The following is a 17,145-nucleotide window of genomic DNA, read 5'->3' on the forward strand; positions in this document are numbered from 1 at the left end:
TCTCTCTCTCTCTCTCTCTCTCTGCTCTCTCGGGATCTCTTTCTATTCTCTCGTCTCTTCTCGTTCTCTGCATTTCTTTCTCTCTAGAATTCTCTCTCCCCTTCTTCTCATTGTTCTCTTCTTGGTATACCAGCTCCTCTCATGTAAGATGAGGACAGCGTAGGCACAGCACTAATGAAGCCATCATCTGAGCATCTCTCTCCCGCGATAGTAACTACTGAGCCTGTAGTAGTACGTAGCCATCGCGACTGCTTCTCCCGCGGGGAAGCAGCAGTATGCAGCCACCACGTACGTACAATATATGTGTATATATTAAATATATACAGGGGTAGAAATTAACTTTTGAACACGGGAGTCCAACGCACTCCCTGCCCTCAAAAAGAGGGAGTCCGCAGCAAAATGAGGGCGTCCGCAGTCTGGGGTTCAAAATTAAAAATATTAACAATAACGCATGTGCTTATTTTTAAGATTCATGTGGTTCCACGTCTGCCAGTAGGGAGTCCGACAGTAAATCAGGGAGTATTTGACTCCGGATTCCCGTTAATTTCGCACCCTGTATATATAAATCTAATATAGATATTATATAATTAGCTCTTGATATATATCAGGGGTTAATAATGACAAATGTTATTTGTCATTATTAACCCCTGATATATATGTATACGTACGTAGGCCTACGTATATATACGTATAGTACTACATATATACTATCAAGTGCTAATAAATACCTTTTATTATTTATTAGCTCTTGATACTATCAGAAGTAGATAACAAGGAATTATCTATTATTAGGGAATCATAGGAATTATCTATAATAGGAAATTATCTAGGGAATCCCTATTATCTACTTCTGATACTATACATAGTACCAGGGGTAGATAATGACACATGATAATGATGACGATTTGTCGTTATCTATCACCTGATAGTACTATACTAGTACGCACTACTACTAGTACTATATACTAATAATAGTATTAATACTATACACTATAGTACTACACTAGTACATACAGATACTACCATAAATTAATATAGTACTATATTTTCCACTATACATTGTAATATACTAATAATTTAAGCCCCTTCACCAGAAGACCACACACGATCATCGCACCCGTTGTAGCGACTGCCCCCCTATAGAACGGCCACGACGTATCCGTAACGACCGCGCTCGCCGCCTCGCCCTAGCGCGTGGGGCCGTCACGCGGCGAAAACCACCACCTGTTAATTACAGCCAGTTTTCTTCTAGTGGCCGTTATATACAGGTTTGTCTCCGGCTTTTGTTGCGTAACGGCGATGTAACCCAAGCGTTCGTCTACTCATCACTGTCGTACGTCATCTCGTAGGCTAATCGTATCGTCTAATTATAATCTCTCTCAAGAAGAAAATATTCTCTCTCAATTCTCTCTATATATATATAAGTCACTCGCAGAACTACTTATATTTAAAAGTCTGCTTGTAGAGCGTTATTAATAAATAGAAACGTATATATGGGAAAGAAAATATTGAGCACTCTCAATATGGAAGCATCTCTCATCAAGGAAGTATTTGATGTAAACTCGTAGCGCGTATATGTCACGCGGCGCTGGGAAAAAAATCTTTTAGCGCTCACCTACGATACGCTGCGCAGGTATAATCGCTTGTCTGGCAAACCCCGCTGTGCGATTCACCGGCTGAAGCCTTCTTTTGTGTGCGCTATATATACATCTGATCTCTGCTGGAAATGTTTATTCTCAGCTTTTAGCTCTTGTATACCGCTGTCCATACACCTGACACTTGTCTCGTAAGCTATTCGAGTAACCATCACAAAGACACACGGAGATTCCCATGAAAAACAGTAACTCTCGGTTCTTTGAAGAGCCCCTATGTGCATGCATGCATACGTGCACTTGTGTGTGCACGCGTACGTGTGTCACTCCGTACGTACGTGTGGATCATGGGCTAGCATGTGTACAGCCTGGCTGTCTGTGTTGTCTGTATATATATAAACCTTTTTTGCTAAACTGACTTGACAGACTGTGAGCATTTCGGTACTTAAAATTACTCGCAGCATTATTGGCAGCATTATTTTGCATTTATTTTGCATTTATTGGCAGCATTATTGGCAGCATTTTTAGCAGCATGAGATTACTCATAAATTAAAATTAGAGGTCAGACATAAAAAAATGCTTTATCACTTAAACATCAGCATTTCACATTGTATTCAGCTAAATAATATACATATATATATATATATATATATATATATATATATATATATATATATATATATAGTGCACAACACTCATACACTTGCCTTTCGCAGGCCGCTTGTATGCACAGACTTAGAACTCCACACACGCTCATCGTGTTCCCGGTGCGCGGTGATCGCCGTGCCACTGCCGTCCTGCGGTTTCAAACGTTCCGCGCGCGCCGTTAGTCGTCAAACTGACTTGTCACTGCTGCTCACTCTGCTGACGTGTGGAGACGGCGTGCCTAGCTGAAATACACCGTCGTTATCTTCATGACTGAGAAACAAACGCACACGGGTCGAGGAGCAGCGCGAAGAGGGAAAATGTTGCTTCATGTTGCTGCATGCTGCTTCATGTTGCTGCATGTTATTGCATGTTGCTTCATGTTGCTGCATGCTGCTTTAATGTTGCTGCATGTTGATTGATGTTCATTCTATCTATCTATCTATCAATATGGTTACGTCGATCTGTAACTCTTGACAATTACTCAACGGTGTATTGTTGTTGTGTAATACAAAAACTACTACAGAACGCCATGCAATGATGCATGTACCCATATTTTGCTCCTGTGGGACTTCCCAGACGACTTGGGCACTAGCTACGTGTGCCAAAAGCAGAAAGGCAGAGCAGGGGTGGGAGGAGCATCCAGTGGGGGCTGCAGCCACTTGGCCCTTTACCCCTTCCCTATGCCCATGCGAGGAAATACATTACAGAATATTTTCCAGTAATGAACGACACGTAGAACAGGATTAACCCGAAGGAGATCATGATTTTGTTCCATCATTTATTTGACTGACGCTAGGATTTTCTACAATTATTAGGGCAATTGCTTCTTGAGAATCTTCCCCGCACTTTCACCCACCACGCAGGCTTCTCTACACTACCAAGCCAGGCCACATGCTGTCAAGCAATCATTGCTTGCGGGTAAGGAAATTGAACCGACTCTGACACACACACACACACACGCACGCACACATGCACGCACACACACACCAGCGCGTGTACGCCCAAGAGGAGTATGACCACACTATATTGGTCCAGTAAGGAAGACCGTGAGTGATACTGATAGGGAGAGACTCAGGGAGGGGGCAGGGCTTAGCCTAAGACCTGGTGAAAAATCACTACTAATCCAATTATGCCAAGATGCCTCACTCTTGGCAGAGGAACACGAACGAGTGTGCGCCATGATGTGACATGCAATCTGTAGCAACTACACAACACACAAACCCACGTCACCGGACGATGGCGGCTATTTGGCACTGATTGTGTAGCATACCCTACTCATGACTAAGCTTGCATTGGGCCCTAACTGTAACAGTTGCAGACCTGTCACAAATGTCGTGGGAAATGGGTTAAAAGCAAAATACTAATTTCAGACTAAAAACGGGAAGACAAAATTCAAATCATGAGTTTTCATTAAATATTGGACAAGGACCATGGCATAGACCAAACTAACTCGTATAGATTGATGTGCAAACTTAATTAATTAGCTACTGCTTAATTAGATGCACACATAGCACTCCTATGGATTTCCTATCGTGGTAAAATTAGATAAATATTCATAATCTTATTATATAATGAGAAGAACCATAAAGCCATTCATGAATACATTGTACTAGCTTGCAACACCCAATGCACAATACCAATGACCTCATGTGAAAGACACTCAAATTTTACATTCCTGCCAGCCACACAAAATCTTATTTTATGCAGTGAAACACTCACGATACTTATTGTCATACTGGGCCCAAATGGCTACAGAATAATCATTCATAAATAGATTTTGGTCTTCTAGATTAACACACATGAGGGGTATCTTGTAGTAGAAGAAGTTTATAACAGATTTTAAGTGTAAAATAAACAAAAAAAGCAATTGTGTACCTAAGGAACGAGGACGTTAAAAAACCAATTGACATCAAATCCACAGGGGTAGAAATTAACTTTTGAACAAACTCGAACTCTGACCTCAAAAAGAGGGAGTCCGCAGCAAAATGAGGGAGTCCGCAGTCTGAGGTTCAAAATTAAAGATATTATTATTAACAATAACGCATGTCCTTATTTTTAAGATTCATGCAGTTGCACGTCTGCCAAATTTTCTTTGCACATAATCATTAGCTGAAAAAATACAGTAATTCCGCGAGGCCGTGCTCCGGAATGAACTAGTTAGTATGGCATAATTTTCAGGGAGTCACACGGACTCCTGCATATATGTCAAATCAGGGAGTCCGACAGTAAATCAGAGAGTATTTGACTCCGGACTCCTGTTAATTTCGCACCCTGAATGTATGGCCTGTCTCTTGAGTGTGCTGTATTTGCTTTTCGTATACAGTCCAACCTCCTTTATCCGGCCATCCGTTATCCGGAAATCTCTATTAACGGGCCGTGATCTTGCAGTGTATTCTCTGTTTTTCATTCATTTCCACCCAAAAATCTCGCTCAAAACTCGTTCAAAGCTCGCTCAAAACTCGCGCGATGTACCAACTGTACGTGTGTTTGCGTGTGTGCGTTTGCGCGCGTGTGTGAGTGTATGTGTGTTGTCCGCTCGTGTCCGTTATGCCTCCGGTAAAATTTCAGTTTTATTTCATTTTATTTCCATTTCATATAAACCATAAAACACAACAGTTTGTTACAAATAATCATAGCAACGAGTAAATACATTATCAAATGCATAAACCCTACTGAACTGCATATAGAAATGCTGTGTTTGAGCATAACTCTCATATTCGGCCAAATCCCATATCCGGATGGGTGCCGGTCCTGACGTGGCCGGATAAAGGAGGTCGGACTGTAGTTGGCAAATTTAAGTGGCTTATTGTGTAATGCAAGAGTATACGATTTCAACCTAACTATCGGGAATTACTAGATAAGTACATGGCTATCAAAATTCCCACGTTTTGCCGATAGCAAATTAAGTCAGCAGAGGCTATGCAGAAGGTTACCAGAATTCCAACTTCTTACAGCAGTTAAAGTTCATACTTTGTATATAGTAGTTAACAAATTTATGCAAGATGTATGAATGTATAACAGGACGATGCACACATTTACAGCCTTTCATCAATCATCATACATGTAACTTGTAAGCATCCTGTGCAGCACCATTCTGAGATGAGTGAGACCAACTTCTTTCTGATCGAACATTACATGTATTGTAATGATGTAACTTAATTCAGATGTCTGTCTATGCTTAATTAGCCTATGTGCACGAAAGCAGCTGTATGGTCGAAATATTGGACACAAGCCAACAAAATTTATTGTTTAAACATTACCCACATTTACAGGGCTACACTACAGTATAACCTACCAGGGGTCGAAATAAGCGATGGTCCGATGGTCCGGAGCGATCAAATAATCAGGAGGACCATCAGATTTTCAAAGTCAATGGTCCGACAAACCATTGAATATTTTGGTCCCATTTTACGGTAATTTTCTTTGAAGTTTCCACGTTCCAATATACTATTAAAGTGAATAAACAATTACACATTCATTGTACGTGTAACATGAATAATTAAACCATTTTATCACCATGTAAAATCTCTTTCTTACGCTTGAACGCCGCATTACTTTTAGAGAACAATTTGAAATTTAGGAGGACCATCTAAATTTCAAACTAGATGATCCTGTGCACAGGCACTTGGAACGTCTCAATTAAAAAAAAGGTAAATAAACACGAAATGTATTTACTACCAGTCTTAATGCGGTGTACTTGTGTGTTGCAGATGAGCATTTGAACGGCATTTACGGGTAATTATCGGCAATAATAGGCGAAATAGAGTAGAGAAACATTAAGACTGGTAGTGGTAGTAAATACATTTTGTGTTTACATTATTTTTTTATTGAGACGTTCCAAGTGCCTGTGCCTGTGGTCCTGGACTAGATACAATAATGTAACCCAAACCCAGGATAGGCCTACTATTTGTTGTTTTAAGCGGTGTTGGTGGTATATAGGCTTTGTAACACTTTCTAGGCTTGCTACATGATCATCATCATCATTCATCATCATAAACCACAGGGCTAAAGCAAAGGTTTCAACTCAAGCGATGTAGGCTCCTTCACCGACAACGATAAAACACGACATAATTACCTTGATCTCGTCGCACGATCAAATCCGTTTAGAAATCAGGAAGATACGTAATTATACAACACTTAAACGATTATATACGATATGATTAGGGTCCTATAACTCAATCCTACAGGCTAATGTCAGGACAGGTTTACCTTCAATCGTTAAAGAAAAAATATCATTTGCTTTCTCCCGCTTCTGTAGACTGCTCTGTTGTTAGTTTTACGATATAAGTATTCTCATATTTAAGAAGTTTTTAGCTCCAATAATAACTGAAATGATAATACTAATAAGACGACAACGTATTCTGTCGATAGAAATGTTATTTATACCAGAAATTGTTCAAATATTCGCTTTTTCTGAAAATATTCAGATACGTTTGCCACTAATATTAGACAAAGTTAGCTCTAGATGGCGCTGCAGTACGAACACAATCTACATGTGAAATTCATCCTACAGTCTACATAGTACACATTCATAACAAACATCAACAAGTTCTAGTTCAAGTTCAAGTTCAAGTTGTCCGTATCTCGGTTCGTCGCACTACTAGTACTATTACTACTAAGTTTAATACTGTTAGTACTATTAGTAATAGTAATACTGTTAGTGTTAGTGTTACTAACGCTCATATACTCAGTCATAGGGTCTATTAACCCGACCAGGCCACAGGCACTTGAAGCATATCAACAGTAAACACACGCCGCCGCCATCGCGCGTACACTGACACATATACATATATGTACATACATACATACATACATACATATACATACATACATACGTACATACATATACATATATGTATATGTGTCAGTGTACGCGCGATGGCGGCGGCGTGTGTTTACTGTTGATATGCTTCAAGTGCCTGTGGACCAGGCTGTGTGACTAACGTCAATACACCGTATCTAAGAGTCAGACTAACCCTATCAATACCGTTTCTTGGAGCTAAGGGTCTATGTCCCCCAGGGTACTGCCGGAACGTTACCTGGGTACGGTCCGGTATACCGGAACGTACCCTGGTTACTATTTGATATGGTTAGGGTTAGGATTAGGGTTCGGGTTCGAGTTAGGGTTAGGGAGTAGGCGTAGGCGACTCCCTAGACTCGTTAGTGGAGTAGGCGAGGTACGGTCCGGCATATTAGATAGTACCAGGGTACGTTTCGGTATACTGGACCGTACTCAGGGTACGTTCCGGCAGTACCCCGGGGGATATAGACCCTCTCAGCGTTACTAACACTATGACAAAATTTAGAAGGTAATATAATAAATACGAAGTGATTATTTCCCCGGCAAGCCGGACAACTAAGCCAAGAAATCAAACTAGCTTCTCCGGCAAAAAGCAGACTACCGGTATGCCGCTGCGCAAACCATAACCAAACCATGAAACCATAACGTCCAAACCAGAAGTAAGGGTTAGGGTTGCGGCGGCGACCCATAGGCGGAATACATTATACAGCGGCGGCGGGACACTTCGGTCTGCCGAAGAATTTAACTATGACTTTCAGCACTGCTTCTACAGCAAAGCCGGAGAAGCAGTGCTGAAAACGTGCACTTGTTTCTCTGGCGCCGGAGATCTAACAAGAAAATTTGTTCTTAATTCTCCAGCGGCTGGAGAACTAACGATGGTTTTCACCGCTGCTTTTCCGGCTGCCGGAGAAATAATACCAGCCAATATATTAATCTACTGAAAAGTTTACCTGCTAAATTATCCCTCCTGTTATCTGATAATATTTTCACCATCCTGGTTCCGCATCCGCGCTAACCATCACCGCATCCTGGTTATTTAATTTTATTCTTTGCACCACGAATCCAACCTTTTTACGCCTTATCTTTATGTTCATCTATCTGTTTTATTTATCTCAGCTGCTCCTGATGATTTGTATATCGTGGCTAACGTACTATTAGTATTACTTTGCATTGTTGTGTTTAGGTAGCAAATGAAACCCAAAGGTATGTCTAATAAATCATCACCATCTGGAGACTCGGACGCGTCGTCCGGTGAACGTGTTCTCGCTTCAGACACGTTTGCTGAACATTTGAGCTGCCAAGTGAGCCAAGAGGATGTACTCTCCATGCTGCTTGCACAGAAAGAAATGTAAAGAAACGTGACAGCATTTACTTGTAACTCGTGTTATTACATATTGTATTGCTCGAAATAGACATTACAATGCTTGCAAAACATTTATATAAATGCTAGCATCAGCAGTACGTAATATTCTATTCCTCATTGTATATTTTAAATCTGAACAACTATTATTTGCCCCAGATGTAATTAGAATATTATTATTGTTAGCACTGTGTATTAAGTTTATAGTAAACGTACATGCATAAAATATGAAATAGAGTAACTAGTAACTTTCTTTGTCATACTCTATCTATGTCTTATATGCTTTCAGCACTAATGGAGATCAGTGAGCTATGGAACTACTAGGGCTGTAACGATCCACCGAAATCGAATCGGATCGCGATTCTCTTCCCTCGATCCGATTCTCGATATTTTTCCCCGTATTTTCGATTCCACTTCGATACCACTTTTTTCCTCCAATAGATGGCGGCACTACGCTATATACTGTGGAGTGTTACTCACCAATGTTACTCAGCGGCTGTGCAGTGTATATATACTCGCTAGACTCTCTAGTCTATTCACCATTTAGTATTCATTGGCAATTTCTAATAATTTATTATTGCAAAATAATGAAAATATAAAAAATAAGATTACATTTCAATATTTTGGGAATCGAATCGAAGGAATCGAATCGAGAGGCTAATATCGAGAACCGGATCGAATCGAGAGGCTAATATCGAGAACCGGATCGAATCGAGAGGCTTGGGTATCGTTACAGCTCTAGGAACTACTATACAGTTTTGTAATTTCCTGTGCAGGTTGGCACGATTTGAGAAGACGAATGAAATGCTCGTAAATTGCAACGCGTTGGCAGCAGCCCGTGTTGACTATGCTCATCTGGAATTCCGACGTCACACGCAACTTCTAGTAGAAATGAAGAAAGATTTAGACATTGTATTCAGAAGAATAAGGTATCCTATCATCTACTGCTGACATGTAGAAACATGGATCGTGTGTGTGTGCGTGCGTGCGTGCGTGCGTGCGTGCGTGCGTGCGTGCGTGCGTGCGCGTATGTGCATACATGCTTGCTTTAGTGCGACCAATCATCACACGCAAGTTTATGCATGCACATTTGGGTTGGTGCGTTATCTACTTTTATTACTTTTCATCAATATTTATGTGATGCCTGCACACGCGTCAATTAATTAGCTGCTTTTTTCTAATTTGTACACATTTTTAAAGGTCATGATCAAATCTGTTTAGCGAAGATTTCATTTAACACAACCAAAATCTTGTTTTCCAGGAAACTGAAAGTAAATCTTGGCAAGAGATACCCGGAAGCTTTTGCAGGTTGGTTATTTAAATGTACATTTATTTATTTCATATTAGATCAACATGCATTTTACATTCACTGTTTATCGCTGTCGTTGATCCTAAAGCTATTCCACATTCATTTCTCATCGTCACACAGAAAACTCTGTTAGAAAGTCAGGACCAATCACGTTAGTCGATCTCGAAAGTGTCGACCCTTTTATGTAACGCCTGTTGTACTACCATATTTACTCGGGTATAAGTTGCACTCGTGTATAAGTCGCACCCCATATTTTGCCTTGAAAAGTTGGTACAAACATTGGTACATTAACAAGATTTCTTTGCCTTGTGTATAAGTTGCATCCTTGATTTTTTTATTGAAGTTGTGTACAAAAAAGTGTGACTTAAGTTATACACGAGAAGATACGGTATTTCTGCACACACGCATCACATCATATTAGACCAACTTGCATTTGACATTCATTGTTTAAGGCTGTCGTTGATCTTAAATGCCATTTAAACGCCTGTCGTTCTCTGTCTGCAAACCCGCATCACATCATATTAGATCAACGTGCGTTTGACATTCATCGTTTATGGCTGTCATTGATCTGTAATGCCGTTTAACCTCCCGTCGTCCTCTGTCTGCACACACACACACCAACATTGCCTCACGATTTCAGCTTGCAGTCCTGTCGGGTCGCCGGACGACGAGGAAGATCCATCTCATCCGAGCGTAGGCGCGCAGCCTCCAGGTCGCGAGGTCGCATCGCGCGACGCCGTGCAGGGTCGCTCCGCCACCGCCTCCGCGAAAGATCTGGCGAGCACGCGAAGTTTGTCGGCGACGTCCTGAGATGGATTCAACACCACGCTGCTGCCCGTTAATGTTGCCACGGCGACTATAGCAGGTGTATCCGCGACGTCCTGAAAGCTGCACTTTGGGAGAGCGATCCATCGCCGTGCGAGCGCGTCGCGGCCGGCTAACATGGCGACGGCGACTATCACGTGATTATCGGCGATGTTGTAGTAGGGGCAGGCTCGACGTGAGGTCCGTGCGTGGGTCGTGAGCGAGCGGGGTCGAGTCGCGTGGCTGTAGCTTTCGTGGCGAGGGACCGTCAGACGCGGAGTCGTCGGGGCAATGCGGTTCGAGTCTACACCAGCGCCGTTTACCCATTTCCCGTCCGTACGTTGACTACCCAGTAGAGAGATGTAATGGTGCGTAATGTGTGGATGAGACCAGCCACAGAGATGTAGAGGTGTAGCAGTGTAAGGACGACTGAGAACGGAGAGTAAGCAATATCGCGCACGTGTGGAGAACTTCAGGTAGTGATGTAATCGTGTCTTGGTGTGTTAAAAATTAAGTACGTTGAGAGAGAGGTGTCTTCGTGTTTGCACGACTGAGAAGAGAAAGTTAGAGGTGTCCCAATCTGTTGGTGACGGAGAATAGAGAGATAGAGGTGTCTCAATATATAGGTGACTAAGAACAGAGAGATAATGGTCTCGCGATTTGTGAACAACAGAGAATAGAAGGGTAATAGGGCCTTGGTGTGTAGACGACTGAGGTCGGGGATGAAGTGATGTCTTGGTTTGATTTCTGTGTGAATGCAGGACTGAGAATGACGATAAAGAGATGTTTCAATGAGTGAACAAGCCATCGCAGTGGTGTAATGATAACAAAGCATGTAGACGACTGAGAATAGATGGTAGGTGGTACCATAATGTCTGGTCGAGTGAAATAGGGAGGAAGTGGGTCTCTCTATGCGTGGAGAAAGCACTACAATAATGTAATAATGTGCAATAATGTCTTGGTATTTTGGGCACGCCTGGGCCAGCCCAGCATTAATGAGAAAAGCTGATATTAAATTCTAGCAGCGTTGTGATTCGTGGTACATTTTACCACTGGATTACTGAGTGACAGCCAAAAATTCATTCTTTTTGGCATTTTTGGTACATTGGGAATATGTTTTCAGTCGGAGTATGGCGGAAACCATTTTATCTTATTTGTCTCGTTCTGGTACCGTAACTGTAATCCACTCATCAAATTGTGAAATAAAATTTGCTGCAATTTGGATATACATTATTTTAGAATGGCTGTTTACAAGCTAAATCCCCAGAAAATGTACGTGGGAGAGATTTGTAACACATGCGTTATCCACACTTCTTGCACCTATAGATGGCAGGACCGACATGAAAGCTGATCATTCGCGCTTTATTGGTAGTATGCGCATGGCTATTGATTTTCAAAACTGTTGTAAGTCGTAAGCTTTCCCTATGAGTAGTTTCGTATATGCGATGCGTACTAGTTCAAATATTTTCACGTCAACTTGACTCTGCATGCTCGCTTACATTCGGTCTGGGTGCAGAAACGCGTGCAAGAAAGCATGGACACAAACACAGTCACCTCAAAACACAAGCACGTACATTTAGCTTTATTTTAAAGATAGTTACAGGAGTCTCACTGCCGGAACAAGAGCGAATAAGTCAAATGGTTTTACGATATGATAATATCAGGAGTGAATAATAATAATCGATTATCTAGTGATCAATAATGTTTAATCTATTATTATTCACTCCTGATAATTATGATTATGATGATATCTGTGGTATCAGAGGGGAGGGAAATGCAGCCCCTCCCTCCCGCACATACACGCACGCGCACACACACACGCGCACGCACACACACACACACACACACACACACACACACACACACACACTAAGTCATACTAAGTCATTATGCTGATATGCGGTTACATTGTGTCAATCTGTTTCATTATCTAGCGCGTCTATTTTTGTTAATTCTCGCAAGTTACTTGTCACTCACTGTTTATTTGAATCTGCAGATTCGTGCCTGCTCTGCTAGATGATCATGACCTCTCACATTATTTACCCCCCTCCCCCCCAACAGACACATCGTCTACTAGTGGGTTCATGTACGGGCATGGCATGATGCCATCGTCCTATACCTTCGCCTATGTGATTTCACTTTATACAAGCAGTTCACGCCCTTGTTTAAAAAAATGTCAAGCGAATCTGATATCATCTGATATAGACAGACCATCATGAGACTACTGATTATGGACTGATCATAGACAGACCAAGTAGTTACCCGCTGCGTGCACTTTGAACGACCATGGGCACAGAAAGCAAATAGAGCGTTATGGACATATATAAAGAGCGGCTTGGTCCAGTATCGCTCTCTATGCTCTCTAGCGTTTGTTGACGAAGCGATCCTTATAGGTAAGTGCTGACGCGTACTCTATGCAAAGCCTGACGAGTTACGCGAGCAGTAGCAGTCGCACACAACCCATCCGAACTTGCCATAACTAGTTTGAGCTGGGCTCTACCCCATGTCAGGCACACGCGCACACACACACACACACACGCACGCCCACCGCACACACACACACACACATAATTATACCTAATATATAATAATGATAACGTATATACCTATATATATATATAAAGCTTTAACGCCATGGTCATATACGTGAACATGTCATACGTTTTTGCCAATCGGGTAAACGCCAACGCGCGCGCGCCATGACAGATGATACATGAATGGCTCTCTACGCCACAAACACCGATGACTCATTATTAATGACAGTTCGGTCTCGTACTGTGCTGCGAGTATCGCGACGCGAGATTGTTTGGTGCCTGCAGACTAAACGCCATGTAGGGTAAAGTTGAGGTATCCGGAAGCAACACACCGCGTCGATTCGTTGACTTCTAGACAACGGCGCGCGGGATGTTGTGTATGTGATTGGGTGTGTAGTCGGCACAAGAAATAAGATCTACCCTCATCATCACACGACTCTTCGTATATAGGTTGTGAGTGTTTGCCGCCATCATGCCCGCTTATAAGCTTGTGTACTTCAATGCCCGCGGCCTCGGAGAGGTTGCCAGACTCCTGTTTGAGGTATCTGGCACCGAGTACGAAGACAAGCGAGTGACTAAGGAGGAATGGATAGAGCAGAAGAAAGGTGAGCCTCGTGCATACCTATAGTTTAGCGGAAATTAGCTCTCGCTACAGCGAAGGGAGGGAGCGAAGCGGGGCTACACTGGTAGAGCTAATCGAAAATTACTTTAAACTAAGTATGACAATTAATGGCCATGTTTGAGGATTGCATTATTTCGAAAATCAGCAGCTTTTAATGGAATGATTGCGCAATCCAGTTACTCCTGCAATAGCGCTACGCAACGTTACATCATTCATTTTCCTTTTTCACTATTTAACAGAAACCCCATTCGGTCAACTGCCGATGCTGTGTGTAGGTGACGACATCATCTTCCAGAGCAACGCCATCTACAGGTACCTGGCTAGAGTTTTCGGTAAGGCTACAGCACGTGCGAGCAGGGCCGTAGCTAGCGGGGGAGGGCAAGGGGGTCCAAAAATTAGATACAATACATGGTACGTCAATGGCGGTCACCTTCCCAGAGCACACCATACGCGTGGCATTGCATGCCCCCCAAGCAAAATGGGTTAGTTACGGTCTTGGCGAAGATTTTGCTTCCCAACAATTAGGCCTACACTAATGAGTGTCTTAGTCGTTATTGGCTGACCTTGCGCGCTGATGATAGTTGATTCTATGATGCACAGATCTGTACGGGTCCAGCAACATGCAGGCAGCTCGTATTGACTCCATCTGTGAGTGCTGGAGGGATGTGCTACAGGCAGTCCTCAACATCATTCACGAGGAGGATGAGGAACGCAAGGTATATGTGTTCAGTTCGCTCATGCATGCACTCCTCTGCAAGCTCACTAAAAATTCCCAAACCTATCTATCTATATAATAATTTGAGTAGTGTCGTTCTGTTTGTTCCTGCATAACTTATAGGCGCGTGCATGAATCCGGCTGAAATTTTTCGTGCTTCATTCCTACGCATCAGGTTCGATTCTAACACTTTGCTTTTTGTTATTTATTGGGTTTAATGTTTAAAAAAAACATATTTAGATAATCTATTGGAAAATCTCCCTGGAAAACATGCACGATTCAGTTCATTTCCGCTAGGTGCGCTGCCGGAAACATACAAGGTGTGGCCACCATAGATATATACAACACGTGTTGTATATATCTATGCGAATACCTAACGACAGACTGATTCACAGACTATAATGAATACAGTAGTCTATGACGTAAATGTACCGTGGTTACGCTGGGCACACGAAATGGCTGCAGTATCAAGTCCTCTCCCACCACATTGCTCGTGCTAAGCCCATACCATGTCTATATATATATTTACCCATACATATATATACCCATACTATCTATATATTTATGTATGTATATATATATATTATAGTATATGTGTGTGCGTGCGTGCGTGCGTGCGTGCGTGCGTACGTATGTGTGTGTGGGTGTGTATTTTTGTGTGTGAGCGTGTGTGTGTGTGTTATGCACTGGTAGAGGGGAGCGAACTTGATTCTTCAAGCAGGGGGCACACGCGGCTTTGGCACCGGGCGTGGTGGCGTGATTTTGCCTGCTAGAGTACTTATTATATGACTCATATCATTATTAATTGACAGTTCGGTCCCTCGTACTGTCAGCTAGCGACGTACTCGCGCCACGCGAGAATTGATTTTGCCATGCCGACTAAACGCCATGTAGGGTAAACGTTGAGTAATCGGAAGCCACACAACCGCGTCGATTCGTCTAGACAACCGCGCGCGCGCATGTGTGTATGTGGTTGGGTGTGTAGTCGGCACAAGAAATAAGATCTACCCTCATCATCACACGACTCTTCCTATATAGGTTGTGAGTGTTTGCCGCCATCATGCCCGCTTATAAGCTTGTGTACTTCAATTCCCGCGGCCTCGGGGAGGTTGCCAGACTCCTGTTTGCTGTATCTGGCACCGAGTACGAAGACAAGCGAGTGACTAAGGAAGAATGGATAGAGCAGAAGAAAGGTGAGCCTCGTGCATACGTATAGTTTAGCGGAAATTAGCTCTCGTTACAGCGAAGGGAGGGAGCGAAGCGAGGCTACACTGGTAGAGCTAATCGAAAATTACTTTAAACTAAGAATGACAATTAATGGCCAAGTTTGAGGATTGCATTATTTCGAAAATCAGCAACTTTTAATGGAATGATTGCGCAATCACAGTCGAGGAAATTTAGGTTTGTATTAAATTACTCCTGCAATAGCGCTACGCAACGTTACATCATTCATTTTCCTTTTTCACTATTTAACAGAAACCCCATTCGGTCAACTGCCGATGCTGTGGGTAGGTGACGACATCATCTTCCAGAGCAACGCCATCTACAGGTACCTGGCTAGAGTTTTCGGTAAGGCTACAGCACGTGCGAGCAGGGCCGTAGCTAGCGGGGGAGGGCAAGGGGATCAAAAAATTAGATACAATACATGGCACGTCAATGGCGGTCACCTTCCCAGAACACACCATACGCGTGGCATTGCATGCCCCCCAAGCAAAATGGATTAGCTACGGTCCTGGCGAAGATTTTGCTTCCCAACAATTAGGCCTACACTAATGAGTGTCTTAGTCGTTATTGACTGACCTTGCGCGCTGATGATAGTTGATTCTATGATGCACAGATCTGTACGGGTCCAGCAACATGCAGGCAGCTCGTATTGACTCCATCTGTGAGTGCTGGAGGGATGTGCTACAGGCAGTCCTCAACATAATTCACGAGGAGGATGAGGAACGCAAGGTATACCTGTTCGCGCATGCATGCACTCCTCTGCAAGCTCACTAAAAATTCCCAAACCCATATAAGTAGTGCTATATGCAAGTTCTATATTCCTACTTTAACTATACTAACGATCGCACAGGGTAATATACAGACAGTCTATATCCCAATAATCATGCGAAAGTTTCCCCGGTCCTGAATTGTGACGATGCTGCAGTATTTCGTGCGGTGTTTAAATAACTGTAATTTAGGCAGCGCTCGCATCTGCCGAACTTAATTATTACCTCCACCAAGGAGGTTATGTTTTCGCCCCTGTTAGTTTGTTGTTTTGTCTGTCAACAAGATATCTCAAAAAGTTACGAACGGATTTTGATGAGATTTTTTGGACAGATTGTTCTTGGGCCAACCACCAATCGATTAGATGTTGGTGGTGATCCGGATCCAGATCTGGATCCAGGAATGTTTTGAAGGATTTCTGTGACATTATTGTAACATTTGCCATTATTAGGACCAATAGGTGGCGCCATGTATTTCCCGAAGCCATGTGCTTCCAGTTGCACTCTGCAGAGTCAAACAACAATAGTCATAGAGAGTAGAAACAACGATATTGGGTGTGCCAGCAAGATGGGGGGACTGTTACGCTGTGGCGGAGGTTTGCTATCTCCGATTGCTATTGTTTAATAGTGTTATTGTTTGGTGTGATGATACTCTCAATGATTCCACAAACTGATTCTGTAACTTATTTATTTGTTTCTGCAGGGGATGCTGCAAAAATTAGCTGTTACGAAGATAATCCCAGGATTCTTGGCCTTACTGCAAGCACGCCTC

At 42.6% G+C, this 17,145-nt stretch overlaps 2 protein-coding genes across 3 annotated transcripts in view; both read left to right on the forward strand.

Annotated features, from left to right (window-relative positions):
- Positions 1 to 6,741: 6,741 nt before the first annotated feature.
- LOC106813233 (kxDL motif-containing protein 1-like) lies at positions 6,742 to 11,742 on the forward strand. The gene is made up of 5 exons (XM_014817318.1): positions 6,742 to 6,827; positions 8,225 to 8,244; positions 9,178 to 9,330; positions 9,663 to 9,709; positions 10,351 to 11,742. The coding sequence occupies exons 3-5, from the start codon at positions 9,206 to 9,208 to the stop codon at positions 10,518 to 10,520; spliced, it is 342 nt and encodes a 113-aa protein (XP_014672804.1). The 5' UTR covers positions 6,742 to 6,827; positions 8,225 to 8,244; positions 9,178 to 9,205; the 3' UTR covers positions 10,521 to 11,742.
- A 1,092-nt stretch (positions 11,743 to 12,834) lies between these two features.
- LOC106813441 (glutathione S-transferase 1-like) overlaps positions 12,835 to 17,145 on the forward strand; it is a 19,937-nt gene continuing 15,626 nt past the window's right edge. Inside the window, exons 1-5 of one of the 2 annotated variants that reach the window (XM_014817575.1) lie at positions 12,835 to 12,907; positions 13,499 to 13,653; positions 13,910 to 14,002; positions 14,271 to 14,386; positions 17,077 to 17,145. In XM_014817575.1, the coding sequence (XP_014673061.1) occupies positions 13,521 to 13,653; positions 13,910 to 14,002; positions 14,271 to 14,386; positions 17,077 to 17,145 (411 nt within the window). In that variant the 5' untranslated portion in view covers positions 12,835 to 12,907; positions 13,499 to 13,520. Of the gene's footprint in view, positions 12,908 to 13,498; positions 13,654 to 13,909; positions 14,003 to 14,270; positions 14,387 to 15,232; positions 15,579 to 15,861; positions 15,955 to 16,222; positions 16,339 to 17,076 lie in introns of those variants that run through there. The other variant, XM_014817583.1, reaches the window with a different exon arrangement.

Source organism: Priapulus caudatus, unplaced genomic scaffold (assembly GCF_000485595.1).
Source record: "Priapulus caudatus unplaced genomic scaffold, Priapulus_caudatus-5.0.1 Scaffold23, whole genome shotgun sequence".
Classification (NCBI taxonomy): Eukaryota; Metazoa; Priapulida; class Priapulimorpha; order Priapulimorphida; family Priapulidae; genus Priapulus; species Priapulus caudatus.

Excerpts from the sequence above, each read along its gene's own strand:
- LOC106813233 (XM_014817318.1), top strand. The coding sequence starts at position 9,206 with ATGCTCGTAAATTGCAACGCGTTGGCAGCAGCCCGTGTTGACTATGCT. Across the intron at positions 9,331-9,662 it reads ATTGTATTCAGAAGAATAAG|GAAACTGAAAGTAAATCTTG; the intron begins GTATCCTATCAT and ends CTTGTTTTCCAG. Across the intron at positions 9,710-10,350 it reads ATACCCGGAAGCTTTTGCAG|CTTGCAGTCCTGTCGGGTCG; the intron begins GTTGGTTATTTA and ends TCACGATTTCAG.